A 22,033-nucleotide genomic window follows, 5' to 3' on the forward strand; every position below is an offset into this window, starting at 1 on the left:
TGTAGTTCATCTTGTATTTCACCTCAAAATAAAATAAAAAAACAAAAATCTGTGTCATGAGGTCATGCCCAGAAATGTATCATTTAGTACAGTGAAGAACAAAATGGCCCCATACACTCCTCAGAGAAAACGGAAAGCCATAACCTGGATTTGAGTTACAGTATCTTCCTCAAGCTAATCCTTATCCACTTGGCTGGACAAAACAAGATTCTAAAAAAACTAACAAACTCAAGTCACTTTTAACTTCCTTTATTTAATACTCAGTTCTCAGGGGGGGGGGGAAGGATGTCTTTGGCTTGCATGAAATTGCCTAACCAAAGTGTGAACTAAAACTTTTTTCTTTTTTATAAAATGTTTAAAAAGGCAGAACTGAATCTTTTAAGGGGAAATTGAATTAATACGCATTCTTTTCAGACGCATCCACCGTCTCGTTCCAGTAAAATGTAGATATTGTTTGATCCTCTTTGAAAAGAGCCCAAATGCGCATATAACTGTGGAACAGTATATCTATTGTATGGCTTACTGTATGAGCGGCTGCCCACCGCACGCCCTGCTTTCTCTCTTTCTCGCATTCTTCATAAGCAGCCGGCGGGGCAGTGCGATCGCACAAGTTGAGTTGTGAGCGCCACAATAAGGAAGTTCAGGTAGGAGCGCAGGTTCAAACAACAAGGTGAAGCCAAACAAAGGTGCGGCTTGGGGGCAGAACCGGCAGGGAATGCGACCGATCATCTATAAAGAGGCCTCCCGATCTCTCTGGTTTCAGTAGCTGTCTGCACCATGACAATGACAACTAAACTTCTCCCATTGTGGATCTTTACACTGTCCGCCTCACTCGATCCCTCAGGTAAGTCACTGGATACACTTTGCTCCGATGTGAGAGTAACTCAACCCCAGTCTGCTATGACTTGGAAGAGCTGTGTTTTCACAATTTGTACAAGCGGAGTGTGCCTGCCCATTCCCGAAGCGGTAAGACTGCTAGACTGAAATCACATTTGATATTCCTGTACTTTTCACATTAATACACTGTGAGTACAACAAGGACAATGCTACTGTGTGTAATAATATAATGGCCACAATGCTCCTGACTGGTGTCTCAGATTAGCCTTGATACATTCATTCTGATAAAAACAAAGATAATTTGTAAGGGAGGAAAAGAATCCTTAGAATGTAACGGAGCAAATGTCTAAGTTAATATACACTGAGAAACTTCTCTGTTCTACACACATCTGAATAGATTTTGCTGGTTTTTGTTTATATAGCAAATAGGTTATTGCATTTTTGGTGAAATTACATTTGATATTATTCTGTAATGGAGAAAATCTTAAAGAACAGAGAAAGGGAAAAGGCATGTAATTTGAGAGAAAACACACACTTCCTCTTATTTTTTATTTAAAGATTACTGATTTTTACATCTGCTCTGTCCTAAGCAGATTCACATTCATGTCTGTAGTTGTTCTTGCTCAGTCATAATGCCATGTGAGACTGCCTTACTGATATTTTTGTCACTAACTGAACAGTATTAATGTATATATATATATATATATATATATATATATATATATATATATGTGTGTGTGTGTCTGTGTGCAATATTTTAAGCATAGATGAAAATTAGTATTGAGAGCCTTCTTCATGCTTGTGACTGAAGCAAATATTTAAAGCAGATTTTGTGCCCATCAAACAGACCATGCCATGTGTGTACTGGAGAATAATCCCTCTAAATCCCTCTAAAATTCCTCTATATTACACACAGTTTATCTGATATTCGGTAAATGGCGGCATCCAATATTCCTACAGAATTGTTTTTTCTTTTAAAGCAATAGTCAATTTCTTTATGGCACACTTTCATGTGACATCATCGGAACTGTAAAAAGTTTCACATTGCACCATGCCAGGAAAACATAAACTGATTAATCACAATGTCATACATGTCTTAAAATGAGTCAACTAACAATAAGGGTCTATTGATGTTTTTTTTTTATGTTCAATGGAGCCTATTGATTACTGCAGGTATAGTCTAACAAAATTCCAACATTGCTGCCTAGCGTTAGCCCAGTAGATCTCCTCTTGAAACCACTGTAGATTAAAGATATGAAAGTAGATTGACAAAGCAATTTCAGAACATTCTGTGTCCACAAAAATTTTGAAAGTACATATGAGGGCTTTAAATAATTAGATTACCCTGTCAAACAGTGATATAAAAGCCCCTTCCACCGAAGCCACGCCACACCCCTCTTAAAATTTAATGAGCTCTTTTAAATTTGATCGCTGGTCACTATACATTATCTTCTGGTCCATCCTTAACACCTATCCAGGTTTTAGGATTACTGGTGCTCAATCTTATTACAGGGGGTGAGACAGCTATGGCACAGTTTACTTTAGATAATTTATAGCAGTGCTCAGGAATTTGTAGCCCGAAGGACCAATAGTGGTCCAGTTCACAAACAAGCACAGATTTTTTTTTTAATCAATTAAAATGGCCCAATGACACATTATTTTTCAATTTTAGTTAAATTCTATGGTTGCAATATGACTTCTAGTGGGCCACAAGCCTGGACAAAGATCATAAGTGGGTTTCCTAACCCTAATTGAGAGAACCCCAAATTCCACTGGGCTTATAGCACTAGCCATTTTCACAACTGCTATTGGGAAATGCCTGCTTCAACAGGTAAAGTTCAGAAATAACTGAGCATTTTGTTACAGAACATAGCATTTGCATTGTGGATACAATGACATTTCCTTGTGTACTAGCCAACAGAAAACACCAAACATTAGCGTGGCCATTGTGTCCAATCAGGCTGGGGATGAGTAACAAGATTTTCAGTTTGTGCCAACATGGTCACTGCTTTTTACCCATCACCCCCCTTCATTCTCAATGGTACGTTCTGGCTGAGGACTTGGAGAGGAAACCTAGTGTGCCACAGACGAGGGGTTTATGAAAATAGGTGCTTGATTACTTTTAAACTTGTTTCAGTTTTTCTCTGCCCACATGTACAGAACTGGCAGGAGCTAATCCACAGACAATAGACAACACACCGATGACATCATTCTGTACATTCTGTACCCAGGTCATCTGCCGAAAGTGCAGAGAACTGAGGACAGCAGATTAGCTTTTAGTAAAATGTGTCCAACTAAAAACTAACTGCACAGCCTGGGTTAACAGGTCCCAAGGGGTAATGAATCCTCTTAGCTGGCTGCAACTGTAGTCCTACGCACACGCAAACACGCACACACACGTACAAACACACACACACACACACACAAAGACACAACTATACAGAATGATGAAACATCAGCGTAAAACCAATATTCCATCTTACGTGACCTCTCTGAAAGCTGGTACATAAAATTGCCAACCTTTTTTATGTAAGAACATAAATGTATACGACTTGTCTCGAAGGAGGGCAGTGTGCACAAATGGCAATGAGATAACTGAAACAGCTACATTAAATGGAGCCCCAATGCATTGTTTAAGATGCACTTTAAAATTAACCCATGCAGTGCCTTTGCCAGTAATAATGTACAAACTGAGGGCAGTCATATCAGAGGATGTGGCGATTGATGACAGATACCCTACATAAAAAAACAAGCTGCATTAATCAAGGTACTTCACTTCTCCAATGCAGTACATTTTAATCTCTTTTCTGTATATCATTATGATGGAAAATAAAGAGCACACTGCATTTCCAAATATGCTATTCGCCTAGTCCAGTATAATGCTTCTTGTGCCTTTTTAGACTTCCTCATTCATAGTGGTAAATTTATACGACATACAGCCTGACTCATTTTTTTAACTGAACGATAAACATAATATTTCCAGGTAGGCGTGCTTGAAAGACACAATCTGTGAGCCTAAAATAATTTAAGACATACACACAAACAGAATATGCTTCCTGAGGACCAAAGGGGGCTGTTCTGAGGATGCTAATAAAGAACAGGATCATGAGAATTCTGCAGCAACAAGCAACAGCCTGCATGCGTAATTCCAGAAGAATGCGAGCAGCTACCAGACATGTTCGGCAGGGAATGACCAGGAAGAGAGAGAGCGCTCTCAAAACTCATTTTTGCGTCAAATTGACCGTAGCAGGGTGTGCGACCCTTTTGAAAATTGAGACGCTGTCATTTTCTGTGCCTACGCACATATCCAGGAGCAGCACTGCCTCTGTATTTAAATTAGCTTGAATAGTCCCAGAGCAGGGGAAGAACCATGAGTAATACTGTTCTACCAGGAATGGTCAACATTAAAAAAAATTTCTTTACTATGAGGAACTGTACTGTGCACAGGAGAGAAATTGTGGTTAATGTGTACAGTGCAATGATTAGGGCTCTTTAAACTCCGAGGTGTACTGCAATGCCCTTGAGCAAAGTTTAGCCTCACCTGAACCGCTTCTATGAATATTCATTTAAACGTACAGCACGTATAGATGTAGTGCGAGTCGCTCGGGCAAACCGGATCTGCTAAGCAAATGAACAGCTGGATTGAACTCATTTCTTGCAAATTGCCTCTCTTTGCAGTGGGCCTTCATCCAGAGCTGGAAGGGGTGCAGGAGTATGAGGTGGTGAGGCCTGTCAGACTGCATTCACTGCATAAGAGAGAGACAGAGGTGAGCTCCCCTACCCACATCAACCGCTTTCCCTGTGTGGCCTATGCAGGCATTACCAATCAAACTGCTGATAACTGATCCACACTACTGTTAATAATGAACCAATTATATATGTCTGAGCCAGTGTGTCCCTGCTGTGGCTGATATAGAGATATGACAGAGGATAGCATTAACTGTCTATCTGAAACTATTGAGAAAGATGCTACTAAAACCTAAATTGATACACGTTCTGTACGTAACCTGGTAATGATAGTGAAATTACTTGGTTGTATTTATTCCAATTCTAGTCCCACCGTCCTGATGTGCTGAAGTACAGTATGAGAGTGGAAGGAAAGGACATCGAGATTCAGCTGGAAAAGAACAAGTAAGTCTAGAGGTTTTCCCATTCTTGTCAATGTAAACTGTGATAAACCATTGGCAGCACGCAGTAAAATGTAGTGTGCTAAATCTACTGTTACAGAGTACACGTGCTCCCTATTGAACTCGTATGTACTCTGTCAGTGTTGAATGAACGCTGGACATTTTACTGTGCATACTGCAGATACATCTAAAAAAATCAGACACGTGGTTCTCCCCACAAACCATGGGAACTGCAACCCGCTGTCTGATGTTGAAATTTCCAGACGGTTTCCTTAAACCTTCTCATTGCCCGACATGACGCAAATTGTGGTCGCTATACCGTGGAGTCAGTTGCGGCTTCCTCTGAATAGGTCATGCCTTGTTTTTGATGATTTTGGCCATTTTTTTTTGATGACGGACAATTTTTCTTACAGGGAATTACTGACCAAAGATTACAGCGAGACCCACTACACTGAGGACGGGACCCAGGTGACCACCGTTCCCCAGGACCTGGTGAGTAAATGCATGCTGGCCCTGTGACTTCTACTGCTCACCTTCCGAGGGTCTCCAATTCACACGTTCTGTCCCGTCCCCGATTCCCGCAGGACCACTGCTACTACCACGGCACCATCGTCGACGACGGGGAGTCTGCGGTCAGCATGAGCACCTGCGATGGACTGAGGTACGAGCGGCACGTTCGCGCACTTCCTGGACCGCACGATGCGTCGTGTTTACGAGAACCACGGACCTGAGGAATGATTAACAGAAAATCACGGCTCGCTGAAAACGAAAACAAGCCATGTAATATAATGCAAATGTAGAATTTTATATGAGAACCTGGATGTTAGAAGTCCAATGGGCACAAACCCAACCGCACAGGAACACGGCTCTTAAAAACCCGAATGCTTGTTGTTAGTTTTTTCATGATGTCAATTTGCTCTATATGAAACGGGCTTTGTTTCTTCTGGAGGGTTTTGTGAAGTTTCTGGCCGTAAAAGAGGTGCCCCTCTGATCCAGTAATACTGCCCTCTGCTTTTTGGGTGTAGAGGCTACTTTAAAACGGCTGAGCAGAGGTATCTGATCGAGCCGCTGTCGGGGGACGACACGGGAGACCATGCCGTGCTCAGGTACGAGAGCCTGAGCACTACGCCGTCGGTGTGCGGGGTCACCAACACCAGCTGGGAGCCCGACTACCCGCCTTTCACCAGCAGAACGCGATCTCGGTCCGGGGTAAGAAAGATCTACCCTCTCCTTCAACCATACGCCAGGGAGGTCAAGTGAACCACATAGATAAAGAACAACCCTATTGCACATACAGGAGAGCAGGTGCAAACTGGGTCACTCTGCTCCCTGTAGGCTTTGATTTTTAAACAGGCACCTTCAAAAAAATTTTTTATTTTTTTTGTAGTACTGCAGTTGCCCTTTCCTCCATTTTGTTTATTCCTTGGCCTTTGAGCAACTTTTTCCAATCACAGTTATTTCCCATTTTATAAGCAATCCAGGGAATGTGTCGAATCCCTTTGAGGGTCATATAGTTGTAAGCTCGATGGCATACAAGTAAAGTGATGTTATAAGACAAGTATAACTTATAAGACTACAGAATGATGAAAGATCCACAGACTTTTTTCTGACAGGCCTGTTTGCAATTGAGAAACAATGTGGCACATACAAGTTATACTTGACATGCCAGAACTTGACATGAATTGTGACTTGGCTCATAGTATGCTGCTGATTATCTGTGTTAGAATCTGTTTTTCTTTTCACTCCCTTACACACTCTTTCCCCCCTCAGGGCCCATCTCTTTTTCAGCAACAGAAGTATGTGGAGCTGTACGTGGTAGCGGACAACAGAATGGTAAGAACTTAGGCACTTAATATTTAACACAAGCCACGAGAAACAAATATGGGGCATCTGTGGTAGAGTACAGCTAAGGTGCAAGTGAATGCCCTTTTAACTTCAGCTTAATTATTTACGATAAACCCGCCATGTTGTTCTCAACCACAATTACAGTGCTTGAGGGGGACCCCGAACCACTGCACCCCGGGAAAAGGAATTCAGGGTCTCAGTATTTTTTTCATGTGTAGGACAAATTCCTTGACAATATGGACTGAGAGGAAGACATCCAAAAGGAGGAGTTTTTACAGCACCTGAGGAATGACATTTGATCCAATAATTGAGCTTGGAATTTAAATGGAGGCGGTCTAAACAAGCATAAACATGCAGACTCGTCCTTCTGTTCTTTGACAACTCTGGCCTCTCTCTTCCATTTTAGTACAAGAAAATGAAGGACAATTTAGCGGATGTAAGGAAGAGGATATTTGAAGTCATCAACTTTGCAAACATGGTGAGTTTCAGATGTATTGCTTCATAAAATCAACAGGATTTCATGCAAGGGGCCGGTAGCTACAGTATCTGGTGACTTGCAGCTTCAGAGAAAGTGGCTGCAGGCCATTTGCATGACCCCCTCAGAACAGTCTCCCACACAACTTCCCAAGCCATGGAGAAGAGGGGGTTTGTGCAGGTCCATTACCAATCCTCCCCACCCCCCTTTATACCTGCAGGTCTATAGGCCTCTCAACACATTCGTGGCCCTTATTGGCCTGGAGGTTTGGACAGATGCAGACAAGATCTCAATTACAGCCCCTGCTGGGGCCACCCTGGACGCCTTCACCAAATGGAGGAACCAGATGGTGAAAACAAAGCCGAACGACAACGCCCAACTGATCACGTACGTGTCACCCCCCCTCAACCACACAGAGCATTCACACAACTACATCCTGTTCACATCTGTGACCATTACTGCACTGCACACTCAACTTATGAATTAACCCTTCTATTGTGTTAGGGTCAAATGTGACTCGTTTTCAAGTTAAGATATGTAATAAATACCATCTAGTTTTAAAAAAAGAAAATTGGAACAAGGCTTCATGATATCCTCAAAAACAACTATATAATCACCTACAAAATGGTCACCATTTCATTCAATTCTGAAGGTCTCTAAAAAAAATTGTTACATCTGTGGTGTTATGGGTCAAATATGACCCGGCAGAGAAAATTGGCTGTTGATAGCATGGCATGCTGCATTGAAAAGTGGGTAGTTGTGGGGAAACCCGTGTTTGCGTGGATTTCCTCTGGGTACTCTGGTTTCCTCCCACAGTCCAAAGACATGCAGGTATGCTAATTGGAGACACTAAATTGCCCACAGGTATGGGTGTGTATATGAGTGAGTGAGTGAATGGTATGTGTACCCAGCGATAGATTGGTGGCCTGTCCAAGGTGTATTCCTGCCTCTCGCCCAATGCACACTGGGATAGGCTCCAGCACCCCCCGCGACCCTGCCTAGGATAAGTGGGTATAGATGATGGATGGATGGATGGCACTGTCTGGTCATAAATAAAATTGTTGAGGGTTTCTCACAGGACTTTTCCCAGTCACTGTGCTATGACAAGAGACCCGGGCTGGGGGGTTGGTGAATGAGTTAATCAATTTGAGCCATCAATCAAACCTTGTGCAACCTTTGTCAAAGAGGTGGTATAGCCAAATATTTGTTTAAGCCTTCAATCGAGCTTGGAGTATTATTCAGATAAATAACAGGACATTTGACATGTTACAAATGGATACACTCCATTTGAAACCTTTGTTTAGGCAAGGTGGACTGCCTTGACTACATATAATTAGAGAAACCCTCTTGTTTATGTTTAATTTGTATTTCGTATTTTGAACAAAGTTTGGTTTTAGAAAAAAAAAAATTTTTTTAACCTTTTTTCTAACATAGATCTATACGAGTCAGTTTTGACCCATAACACCACAGATGTCACTATGGTTAATAATGTAAAGTCATTAATAAATAAAACCATTAGCAATTTATTCTATAAAAATGTGTTCTAATATTAGTCTATTATAGTCAGACAACATAATTACCCCTTGTCTTCACTATAGGCAATATAATGAGTGAATTTAGACTTTTTTTAAAAACTGAGAACAAGTGGTATATTGTAAGGTAAATGGTCTTGGGACCATAAAATAAATGTTTAAAAAAGTGATTGTACGGTTACAAACGGATAATAAGTTAGTTATGAGGTAAAAAAAAAAAACTTTTAGAAAGGTTAAACCCGCCTGATAAAATAATTTTCATGTCCACATAATATTTAATATTCACAACAACTTCTCCCTGTCGATGTCCACGACACCATCGCTGCACTGCTTTCTGTATGTATGTCACACCTGTCTGATCTGGCATGTCTTAACCCCACTACCATAAGGTTAATGTATTCACACAACTCCACCCTGTTAATATTGATTTCGCTAATGCTCTTCCACATACTGAAAACACCCATGTACTGTACATGACACTCCCCTCTGACTTAAAGATTTTTTTTTTGCAAGTTACTTTCTTACAGTAAGAGCTATTGGCTTCTTTGGCTGGTGAGAGACCACTGAGCAATTACCCTGTGCTTTCTGTTTATAGAGACATAGACTTTGAAGGGGCGACAGTGGGACTGGCCTACATCGGAACCCTGTGCTCCGGACACTCCACGGCAGTCATCCAGGTGCAGTATGGGAGTTGCGGTACAAACAGCACAAGGCTAAACGGCAGACCTCAGGCATCGCCATGACCCTCTGCTCCATCTGTCCCATCAGCTATACAGAAATAACTTGTATATTTATACAGTTAATTTACGCAAGAGGGTAAATTTCTATAGAACCTACTGCGGATTTCCTGGATTGATTTGTCAGTCTCAGTTCCTCAACCTGTGATGCAATGGAGCAGTTAGACATGAAGATGAAAGAGGGGCCAGAACTGCAACAAAAGTGGACAGTATTTGACCTCACAAGCGATTCGCTGAGTTCAAAGAATGAAGAACTCTCCAACAGCAGAGAGCAAAGCCTCTACATTTACACACAGCACACATTCTTAACATACAGTTAGTCTACATTGGCAGTGTGCCATCTGCTAATGATGGGAGAGGTTGAGAGTAATTGCCTCCTTTGATATGTCATGACACCTTCCAGGATCACAACCCCAAGGCCATTGCAGTGGGGGCCACCTTAGCCCACGAGATGGGCCACAACTTGGGCATGAACCACGACACCAGCTCCTGTGTCTGCACCGACGCTAGCTGCATCATGGCTCCAGCCTTGAGGTAAGGTCTGCCAGTGCAAGGGTCCTCTTATCTGCAGCTCATTGGCTGAACCAGGGCTCAACCACACAAGTGTAACAAGTTAGCTGAAAGTGACATCGGCAACAACATCAGGTTTCATTTACCCTAGATGCTCGTGACAGTGACCGCACTGAGCACTCTAGCAGAAAGATTTTTTCATTTTTCATTTAAGATGTAAATTTAATGAGAAATTGAAAAATATCATGTAAAAATGCGAGAATCCAAAGGAAATATATAATGGGAAATATCAATGTCATGAAAATTCACAAAACAGATTCGCGAGAGTTTGGTATGTGCATCCTGAAACTCCTAAAACTGAGCGGAGGTTTAAGGTGTAAGGTTCGTACACCATGTAACCAGAGTGTTCTTTCAGCTACAACATTCCGAAGCACTTCAGTAGCTGCAGCGATGGGAACTACGACCAGTTCCTGAACGCCCGCAACCCAGAATGCCTTCTCAACAAGCCCAGCTACGAGGCAGTCCTGTCCACGCCTGTTTGTGGGAATGGCTTTTTGGAGAAGGGCGAGCAGTGTGACTGCGGCCCGCTGGCGGTATGTCCTGGGTTCTGTACACAGTGCACACACCCTCTCGTAGCCTGAGGCTTGGGAAACCTTATTTACCCCCGAAGCAGATCACGTATCAAATGTCACGTATCATCACTTTCCATCACGTATATTTTAAAATACGATTTAGCACTAAGCTAACATAGATAAGACTTTGTTTTAATGTTTTTTTTTGTTTTAAACCTCTGAACTAATGAAAAATATGGAAATTTTTGCTTACTCAAAGGGTTGATAAAGTGATAAATTGTAGCAGTTGAAATGGTTCACCTATCAGTGGTCCTTTTGGTGAGACAAACATCATTGGAGGTAGGCTGTAAAATGTATCATCTGGGTTGTTCATCAAAATTGACGGAGATAGATAGCAGATAGCACTTTTGCCAGGAGATTCTGTAGTGTACATATTCTGACTGCAGTGTGCTGTACAAGAACACAAAATCATAAATCATGACTGTAAAGCTATTGCCTTTGATACCACTGCCCACTGAGCCAGCACTTGGAATGTCAGAGAGATCACACAAGCTGTACAGAGGGACAAACCCACTTATTTAGTAATACAATTTTTGTGGTGAGCATTCAACTAATTTCTTACAAGCATTTCACAAAAGCAAAAAAGTTGCATCGTGATTTTATGCTGAAGGCCTGCATTTTTGCAGTGGTAATCCTGTTCAAACATGTTAATGTATGAAAGCATCCCTTCACAACATACCTTTGGAATTTTTAAAAACATTGCACAGGGCATGCTCAGCCAAAAAATATTCACTGTGCATTAGACCCCTGTGGTTCTCTTCCATTGTCTACGCCCCAGCAGAGCACTGTATTGTGGTTAGGGTTGCCAGATGCCTAGTTTTGGACTGGAATGTCCAGTTGTGTAATCACTTGTTCAGGTCCGGTTTATGGACCCGACCGGACAATATAAATGTTCGGTCTGAATAACTGACTGAAATTTTATGCTAGTTTGTAATGAAGTGTACCTTCCATCTCCACTGTACCCATCCTGGGATCACCGCCAACCGCACCACCCCTCCCTACACCCTGGTCCACTATCGGTTCAGACAACACCCCCCTCCCCCTCCCCCTTCCCCCTCCCCTTCACTTTGCCACCAGGCTTCTAGCCATCCTATGTCGCCTATGTATGCATGAGTATGGGGTACTGTTTTAACAAATTCTAAATCTGGCAACCCTAATTGTGCCAGCTGTATCAGTAACATAGTTAAGCAAGGGTAAATGCACCTAGACTGACTGACTAAAGGAAGACTTCAGCTCCTTATTGCATTTCAGTAACTCTTGCATTGTCGCCGACTATAGATAGTCAACTATCCTTATCTGTAGTTTCTCTTGTGCTCGTAAACTTCTGGAATACACTCACATACTTCATTTGCAAGTTGCTATGGAAACGAGTGCTGAAAGAACACAGTGTAAATTTCTGGTTCTCTCTGCAGGAGTGTTCAAACCCTTGTTGCAATGCCACCTCCTGTAGGCTCTCCCAAGGCTCAGAGTGTGCTGCTGGAGAGTGCTGTGGCAACTGTAAGGTAAGACCCTGTAACATTCGCTTCTCATTTCAATACCTTGAATGCAACCCAGCCAAGGTGAGCTGAACATACTGTTAAATTTCAAGATTGGTCGCATATCGACATGATATGACACAAATCAGAACGTCTAAGGTAAAAACCAAAGAGGTAAACCAAAATCAGTGTCAATGGTGAGGTTCAAGTTAAAATGAAGAAGTTCAAAGACCTCCTGATACTACCATCTGGTGGCCATATATGAAACCTGCAATTTCAGACTGCAATGTGTATCATATTTTTCAAATACTTAATCTGAAAAAATGTACACATATGTACATAAACATATTTGTTAGTGATCATACACAGCCGATTATGGTTTCCGAAGTCAAACAGACCTTGTGTGCACATCATTATTTTGACCAGCAGGTGGCGAGCAGGTAAAATATTAAGTGATTTTATTTCCTTTGTACTAAATAGAAAATTGAATTATATCTTTGAAAAGCAACCGTCCCACAACTACTTACATCCCCAAAACCACAGCCAAAACAGGCCAAACTTTTGGCTTTCAGGGACAAAATTTCACAAATGCTTTTCTTCTTGGCTTAAATCTGAAGCCAGGCGGCACCCCAATCTCATGACCATTCTGTGCACAGATCCTGCCAACCTCACGAATGTGCAGACGGCCACGGGACGAATGCGACTTGGCCGAGTACTGCACGGGGAAGTCCGCCGACTGCCCGGAGGACGTCTACGTCGTCAACGGGTCACCCTGCCAAAACGACGAGGGGTACTGCTACAATGGAGAATGCCCACGGAGAGATGATCAGTGTATCAAGATGTGGGGAGGCAGTAAGCACAATTTAAACTGGTTCTGTTATATTTCAGACTGGCTTTTCAATAACTGGTAGAGACATGACCAATTGGGTGGGTCCAGAACACTACAATTGCATCATACCTAGAATGAGGTGTGATATTATAAATATGTGATTAGAATGTTCTAAACCAAACATTCTAATGCTGATGTAACAATCTCTACTGGTGACTGAAAGCAATGGAGTTCTAGAACACTGACTTCTGGAAGAAAAAAAAATCCAAAGAACCTACTCTTCAAATGGTTAAATACAGTCACATGTTTTACAAAAACGCTTGAATGCAGCATGCTTGGGTCTCCAGCAGATTTGAATGAAAACAAAAGTACCGTAAATAATTAATTACATGCTGTACTAATGAATTTCAATGACCGAAATACTTTACCTGCAGTCTCCTGTGTAGTTGCTGTCACACAGCCTAAATATGGAATTACAGGAAGGCCACTTTTGCATATGGAAAATCTTGGCAAAAATGTAAATAAGAGATTTATTGTCTGAGGATCCCCTGTCTTTCTCTGCAGCGGCCGAGGTGGCGGGGCAGAACTGCTATAACCAAAACACGCGGGGACTGTACTACGCCTACTGCAAGCGACCAGATCAGAATACATACATCGGATGCCAGAGACAGTAAGGCCCCCAGTGACTCTTAGCACTCCTGTGCAGAAGGACACTCTCCTTCACAGATGCCACTTCCCTGATGAGTACGGTGCAAGCCTGAGAACAGTGTGTCCCTCCTTCCTGCAGGGACATTATGTGTGGGAAGCTCTTCTGCCTTGAAGGCAATGGCAGCCCAAACTACGGTCGCCTGGTGACAGTGGGTAACTGCAAAGCTACGTTCTACGGCGACCCAGACGTGGACTACGGCCAGGTGGACACAGGGACAAAGTGTGGGGACGGACTGGTAAGAATGCCGCACCCGCCTAGAAAACCAATCATTCACAAACAGGAGGCATAGAGGGACTGTCAGTCAGTCAGCTCTTAGTGGATGCTGATAGGGGAACACAGGAACACATCTTACTAAACTCCACTCCTATTGAGTGAGCGCCAGGTCGGATTCAGTAAAACATGTTGAAGTGCTTTGTGGTGCTTGTGCTTTGCAGTGGTTCATAATGATGAAGTGATCTGTTGTGGTTCACTGGCAGCTTTGAAAGGTGCTGACCCCTGCCACCCTTCTGCCATTCCCAGGTGTGCAGCGATTACGAGTGTGTGACCCTGGAGACAGCCTACAAAGCCACCAACTGCTCAGCGCGGTGCAGAGGCCACGCGGTAAGCCCGGTGCACTCTGGGTAACGGGACCCCCCATTTCCCAGCGCCTCCCCCGCTTTAGCACGCTGTCCTCCGCGAGATACTACCGGCTTTGTTGCCGGGGGCCACCATCGGGCCTCCCTGGGGAGCCGTCCAATTAAACGGGGAGCGCCGTTCGACGTCAGAGACGCGCTTTAGCGGAGGGCGAGGAGAGAGCCCCGCTCTCGCAAGCGCTAACGAGCGCTACAAACCCTCCGCCGCAGCCTGAGGCTAGGCCCTCAGTGGAGCACGCACGCTAACGCGCTTCGCCCACTCTCCGCGCGCTTCATCTTTCAACACGCGTTAGCATCCAGCTTCCTCACGAAACCCGGGAGACTGCCTCCGCACCGCAGCTCCGCCAGAGCGGACATTATAAAACGAGCCCGTCTAAAGAAGTGCATGATGTGCGATGTGTGATGAGGCAACGCTGTCTCCTCTATGGAGGGGGTTCGATGACGTCCATTAGAGCTGCTACTCATTTGCATGTGTCAATGTTCCACCCCTCCAGGTGTGCAATCACAAAACGGAGTGCCAGTGTTTGCCGGGATGGTTACCCCCGGACTGCGAAAAAGCAGATGAGAGCAATAAAGGGCTCCCCATAGGTAGGTGCAGTGCCCTGGCACTCTGTCCCCAAAGGTGAAACTCAAACATAAAATATAAACAGTTAATTTGCCTGTGTGGAGATTCAGATGCAGCAGTTCATGTTGCTGTTAAAGGGAAAATAACAAGCTTTCCAATAATAAATTATTGTGAGCTTGCACTTATCGTAAAATGTATACCTGCCTGGAGTTTGCCATTAATTTGAAGTTCAGTGGGCAATTACATATTTACAGTAAGTGTCTAGCTGAATGCAAAACATACACTTTGTCTGAAAGAACAGCCTTCAGTTTATTTTAAAATCTTCATCTTCCAACACGACTGTTTACTTGCATGTGGTTTGATTTCCCTTAAGTAAGGAAAGGCTTACCTCAAGCGCAACAGTGCAGGGACATGTGTGATCCGGGTGCATGCCTTGCACTAGAGCATGATGGGGATGGGTTGGGCATGCTTGACAGTTCCTGAAACACAAGACATCTCTGTTATAAATGCATTCACATAGAACACAGCTGCCAAACTCCAGTCCTGCAGGGCCGCAGAGCCTGCTGGTTTTCTGGGGTGTTTTCAGCACCCATTTATCGACGAAATATTCCACACTTTGTATTCAAGGCCTTAACTGGCTTCTGACTGAAGGGAAACCACAAAAAACCCACAGATATTGCAGTCCCCCTGGGAATTCAGTTTGACACCCCTGACAGAGCATTCCTTCCTCAATTTAACTGTTATTTCCCCCCTTGCCCAGTTTGTGATGCACAGCGGCCTGTACTCGATTGGCTAGACCGTGAATGCTCACCATCGGACATGTTGTCATTCCAGGCGGGATCATCGGCATCATTTTGGCTGCCATATTGGTTCTGATCGCCGTGGCTGCGGCAGCCATTTTAACTGTCAAGCGCAGACAGAAAGGTCCCGGCTCTCACAGGTCTGTCCCAGCTCAGAAGAAGAACCCTGGTATGTGCAACCTAGCCTTCTCTCAGGAGAGACAACCAGCATCTCATCCGGAAAACACACAGGTACTGCACGACACTGCTATCTATCTATATGCCTGCACTTCAGCAGTTCTAACACTTATTTTGAGAATTTCTCTGGGACGGGTCCAGCTCTCAAGTAAAACCTATGCTAATTCTACTGATCATAATGTTTAAGATTGGTAATTTTAGCCAACATCACGTAGCTGCACTCCATGTGAATAAACATGAAAGAACAGCACTTCTTGTAGTGGCTTGATTTGATGATGCTTTGCCCCATCGTGACAGCAGAACTGCGAATGTCTATTTCAGCACAAACGTCCGCGTTCTCCTCCGCCTCCGCCCCCCGTCTCCGTCCAGTTCTCCCAACCCGCCCTCAACCTCGTCGCTGCGCGTCAGGTAACAAATGCGGCCGTGCCATCAGAGATCAGACCAAAACGCCTTAGCGCCCACCACAACCGCAGCCACAAATTAGGTCTACTACCGCAGATCAGTATGAAGCTATGGCTAATTAAGGATAAGGCTGAATATCAATTGAGTGGAAATATAACTATTAAATACATTGTTATGGTGAGAACAGTGGGTACATCAGAGGTTTTATTGAGGGGGGGGGGAGCTGGGAAGAATACAAGGCTCATGAACAGTTCTTCTTCCACACAGGCTCTGAGGCCACCGCCACATCCCCGGGTCTGACCTCCCCCACCCCCCCCTCCCCCCCGACCGCATGGTGGGACGGCCATGGTACGCTGTTGAAAATTCTCACCCCTTCAAAGCCACCTGAGAGGATCAAAAGGGCCTACAGACAGATTGCACTGTCTGTCAAACTGCTTTCAGGTCCAAAGGTACCTTACCTGTGGCATGGCAAATTATTACACCATAAAGTGATGACGGCTGCTCTGCCAGCCAATGACATGTCAAGTGTCGCGCCTGTGCCAATGGAACTTCCAGGTGGATTTGGAACAGGAACTATCATACACTGCCTTGGCCCACGCTGGCTCGTGCGGACAAACTCACACTTTTCTCTTTCGAAGTGCACTTTATGTAAAATTCACGGAAAACTACAATGTTAATGATGATTTGGTGCGAATGGGTTTTCCGTGAGACACTGATGTAGTGTGAGGAGATTTGCACAGCTGTTACACTTTTCTAAAAAAAACATTTTCTCACTGGTGATAAGCCATTAATATTAGAAACAGCTGGAAATGAAATGTTTCTGTAAGGTTGGATACTGTCTGTTAATCTGCCCATTGTCAAACAATTTGGAAAATAACTTGAGATCTAGGTGAAAAATGTATGGCTTCCATCTGACTGAAAAATATTAAGCCATATTACAACATATTGTATCAATATTAAACAGTACTACATCAATGTAATAGTGATATGTTGCTCAATTTTGTCAGCCCTAAAAAAAATAACCAATACAGGACAGAACAGTGTGCTAACACAGTTTAAGTATTTAAATTGAGTAAACTGCATTTCTGAAATGTCAACTTGTATATGTATATGTATTTCTGTAGTTGCTTACAATATTTCTCCATTTCAAAATGAGTATTTGTGACTATTTGAATTGAAAACCCATGAATTTGCATGTTTTTTTGCTGTCATTTGCCGTTTTTGCAAAATGTGAATCATTCCTCGTTAAAATTGCACAGTATTATGAAATACTCATCTGTGTGCTGTCGCTAAGTCAATCTGTACACTCCGAACACCTACATACATGTGTACACTATGCAGATTTGTATCATCACCTGTCCTAAAAAACGTCCAACAATTCTGAGAAGTACCATAGTTAACAATGTCCATTGCAACACAGAAATACAGAACATAATTAGCATGGTTCCATGTATAGTATAAAATGAGAGTACCACCTTACAGTATCTCACCAATATGCCCTCAGTGCACTGTACGCCCTTAACCTTTAAAACTCCCTACCTGATGATATCATGATACCGGTCGCTGCCAGGATCCGATTCAAAGCCCTGACCCTTGCCTACACTGCCGCCAACAGGACAGCCCCTATCTACTTGCAGGACATGACTCAATTCTATGTGCCTGCTCGACCACTCCGCTCTGCGGCAGCAGGGCGTCTTGCAACCCCTCCCACCCGCCCAAAGGGATCACAGAGCTTCTCCACCCTAGCTCCCCAGTGGTGGAACGAACTCCCCGTCCCTCTCCGAACCTCCCCCTCACTATCCATCTTCCGCCGTGGCCTGAAGACTCATCTCTTCAGACTATACCTAGAATAACCACCACCACGCTGTGTATATATATATATATTAAAAAAAAAAAAAAAAAAAAAAAAAAAAAAAAAAAAAAAACCCTTTTTTCCTGTCACTTGTTACATGTTGCCCCATCCCTGCACTTCTTGGTAAATTGTATTTGTCCTAATACTCTAGCTTATTCTTCTGCCTAGTTTGGCTTTGCAGATGTTAGACCAGGATAGTGTTCTTTGTTCTCGGCTAGAAATAGCTTTACAAAATAAGTAATTGTACCTTACTGAACCCGTGTTCAGCAGTTGTCTACGATCATGAAAATGCACTTTTGTACGTCGCTTTGGATAAAAGCGTCTGCTAAATGAATGTAATGTAATGATATCTTTCTAGAGAAAACTGGCACAGCCAGCTACATACCCAGAGATATTAAATCCCAGCGGGCAGAATGGGAGGGGTCTTTTACGCCATCTTAGAGATGTCTGGAATCTACCGGCTTATTTTCCCAGCCAGCACACCTGAATGGAAACACGCCAGAAACAGTAACCTTGGAAACAGTCGGCAGCGCCCCCCCCACTAACATTGTGCAGGGTCTCTCCAAAAATGGACGACGATGAAGCGGTAGTAGTTCAGTAGCACAAGAATACAAACAAAAGTTTCTTGCTTTTATTTTGCTGTAATGCGACTGCAAGGTTATATTTTCATCTTGCCGACAAATACAGCACTCTGCCGGATCTACAGTAGAATGCAGCAATTCAGCAAAATGTTAACAGTGTACTGCAATTCAAAGACGAGCCGGGTTAAAAAACGAATAAATAAAAAAAACCCACAATGTTCATGTCATTATCACCTCTGGATCGAAGGAGGCCAATTAAAGAGGCTGAGGGAGAATGGCTTTCAGATGGCTCCTGGGAAATGAGTTTTTGCTCAAACACAGTGCAGAGCACTGACCTTTTTCTGAATAGTTTCATCTGAATGAATTCAGTGTAATTGAACTTGGGAGCAATTTAAAGAACGAAAGCAAAGGAGACACTGTGAAGTGCCGTTTGAAGGATGAACGCGGGAGAGCTCAAATGCTTCCCAGTGTAGATCTCGCTAATCTTTTAATGCAGATTCTTACCCCACATTGTCCTTCCGAGAGCTTCCTGGTGCTAGCGTTTCTCCCGATCTGTGAGAAAAAAAGGTGCTTCCAGTAAAGATGCACACGCGATTATTTACATTTTATTTTATTTTTGGAGTGATACATCTACATAAATCAGAATTTATAGAGGCTTTGCAATACAATTACTTAACAAAAAGTGTTTTGCCCCTCCCTCCCTCCCACCCCGTCCCCACAAATGTCTTCCATGTTTTTACAGCTATTCAGGAATTCTTAATAAACTATATTTCTGTACATTCTGCAGGATATGTTTATAAACTTTGACAGAAGTCAGAAACGAGCCCTCAACAGGGCTTGGATCATTTAAATTAAAAGTGAAAGACAAAAAAAAAAATAAAAAAATTTTAATTTTGCAGAGCCTCTTCAGAAGGTACAAGAGAAAACACGCTGCAAAGCCAAACCCAGATTTTAAAAAAAAAAAAGTGTCTAAACTGCAACGTGATCCTCCAATCAGATCCAAAACAGGGCCCTAGTTTAACTTCTTAAAGCACACCCCAGGAGGCAGTGCACCCGAGATGGGATTATATAAAAGAACGCATGCAACCCCTATAACGTTCTCCCCATCTTTTCAATTAGTCCAATCTGGAGTGCACATACAAGCCTTTCCTGCTGTTGGGAAGTTCTGCAAGTGGCATAATGGCACATTGTCTGAATGGAAACAGATATGATAATCAAATAGGAGAACCCAAGGACAGGAAAGCCTTCACAGAGCCCATCCTCTCAAAGAAGTCTAACTAGAAGTCCAGCTGGTCAGGAACACCTGGATGCAATGACTGGACTTTGCACACAAATTGCCACTCACCCCAGTACTTCTAGAACTTCACTACCATGAAGAATTTTTTTTTCCAACAATTGCAGAAGATTTGGTTTTCAAATTTGTTGGCAAAAGCAGTATTAGTACCAATTTTGGACAAGTTAAATGACCTGTCTCTGGGTAGGGAAAACGTTCAAGATTACCTGGGGAAAATCTCATACACCTGGGGGGTTACAAAGTTACAACTTTGACCCGTTTCAAACTGTACCGTGATTGCAGGATCACCTGACAGAACAATCAAAGAAAGTAAAATATGTTCAACAGGATACATTTTTACAAAAGAAGGAACGGAAAATGTCTTTCTGGAAAATCTGACTCGTGGGGTCGGTTCCCCAAACGCCTTCCCATCCCGCGGGGACAAAGCGAACGAGGGGATTCTCCGAGCCGGAAAAACGAGAAGGAGCGAAGCAGCGCTGAACCGCAGAAGAAACGTGCCAAAGCTTCGTTCAGAGCAGGATTGCCGAGAGCAGCTGAAAAGACGAGGGGGAAAAAATATATATCATACAACCCCCGCAGGGTGAGTTCCGTTGGGGCCGAAAGCAGGTTTCGCCTTGAGTCCATTCGCCCCCCGACAGCAAGCTGAAATTGTGGAAATTCGGGGTGGGGGGCGGGGGGGGACCAGTTTACCGGTGCCCCGTTTTTCATCGGCACTCCTGAGGTGTGTCCGTCGTCCCGTCCCGACTAACCGCGATGGCGGACGGCCTTCTACGCGGCCGGCCCCCGTTAAAGCTCACAGTTCACTGGCGTGCGTGTCCCCTTCGAGGAGGACGGCTTTCGCCGAGCGTTCTCTCTCTCGAGAGGAAACGCAGCGCAGACTGAAGAGAAACCGATGGGAGGTGAGACTTTGGTTTCTCGCTACCTGAATCAGCAGCCGTAGCACTGTCTTTCTGTAGTGTGTTACAGAATGAAAGAAAAACATCGTAAAACAAATGAACAGAAATAAATATACAGGGTGCACTTTTTTTTAAACCAACCTTTTATTCTAGACACACGTTATATCTCTTTTCCTTTTCCTGCCGCTGCCCCACCCTGAAGAACTGAAAACATTTTGTCCTCTTCGTTTTGGCATGGGGGATGTCTTTAAGAGGAGACTAGATACTTTGTCATGGTATGCCATTTGGTATGGATTTTTTTTTCCTCTCAGAATGTGCTTTTAATTAACACAATTTTAACATTCTCTTCATATACCATATTCATCAGATCAGCTTCCACTCTCTTGAAAGTTTTTCAAAGAGGCCGACGTTAAATGTCAACACTAAGATCCGGAAGCTGACTCCGCATGAAGCAGCTTGTTTTTACCCATCCTTCAACATCTCACTTTGGTTTATCAACATCACAGGCTCCGCCTCCTGCCCGTCATTGGAGCAAACAAATCCGGTGGCAAACACACCTGACACACTCCAGAACGTGATGCCATTGGTGGCCTATCACTTGGACACACCCACCAACGCATGCAAAAGACACCACTCCTCCATTCTGTTTGCCACTGATTCCAATTTCATCACTCACTTCCCACCCACAGCAAATTCCGGGCAGCTGTTCCTAAGGTCGATTGACTTTTATAGGATGCAAAAATAAAAAATATATTTATATATAAATTCTCACATTTAAATAAGGGAACACTCAGAAATATACATATATAAATGTGTCTATACTGAACACAAGGTAGCTGCAAGAAACTCTTCATTCACTTGCCACCGTTACTGAACCAATACCCATTACTTCATCGAAGGCTGAACAGATTGGCCTGGAGGTAAAAGGATTTTCCAATACGACATTCACAATCAATTTCCCTTCAGCATTTCCCCTCCAATTATCCCTTGGATTTTGAGTAGACACACAGGAGTATATGTATTCACATACATATGTGTATATAAGAATGTATGAATGTGTCAAACGTATACACGTAAATGTGTGTACTCTCCCACACATACATACATATATTCAGTCAAATGTTCC

At 43.4% G+C, this 22,033-nt stretch overlaps 1 protein-coding gene across 1 annotated transcript; it reads left to right on the plus strand.

Annotated features, from left to right (window-relative positions):
- Window positions 1-353: 353 nt before the first annotated feature.
- LOC118237083 (zinc metalloproteinase-disintegrin-like brevilysin H2a) lies at window positions 354-17,555 on the plus strand. Its single transcript, XM_035435507.1, has 21 exons — window positions 354-844; window positions 4,516-4,604; window positions 4,892-4,968; window positions 5,378-5,456; window positions 5,549-5,625; window positions 5,990-6,173; window positions 6,735-6,797; window positions 7,216-7,287; window positions 7,505-7,671; window positions 9,412-9,493; window positions 9,957-10,087; window positions 10,479-10,656; window positions 12,108-12,197; window positions 12,827-13,022; window positions 13,564-13,669; window positions 13,787-13,943; window positions 14,228-14,308; window positions 14,835-14,928; window positions 15,740-15,936; window positions 16,204-16,290; window positions 16,552-17,555. Exons 1-21 carry the CDS (start codon window positions 778-780, stop codon window positions 16,582-16,584), a joined length of 2,307 nt encoding a protein of 768 aa, XP_035291398.1. The 5' UTR covers window positions 354-777; the 3' UTR covers window positions 16,585-17,555.
- The last annotated feature ends 4,478 nt before the right edge of the window (window positions 17,556-22,033 follow it).

The sequence above is a fragment of the Anguilla anguilla genome, chromosome 10, assembly GCF_013347855.1.
Source record: "Anguilla anguilla isolate fAngAng1 chromosome 10, fAngAng1.pri, whole genome shotgun sequence".
Taxonomy (NCBI): domain Eukaryota; kingdom Metazoa; phylum Chordata; class Actinopteri; order Anguilliformes; family Anguillidae; genus Anguilla; species Anguilla anguilla.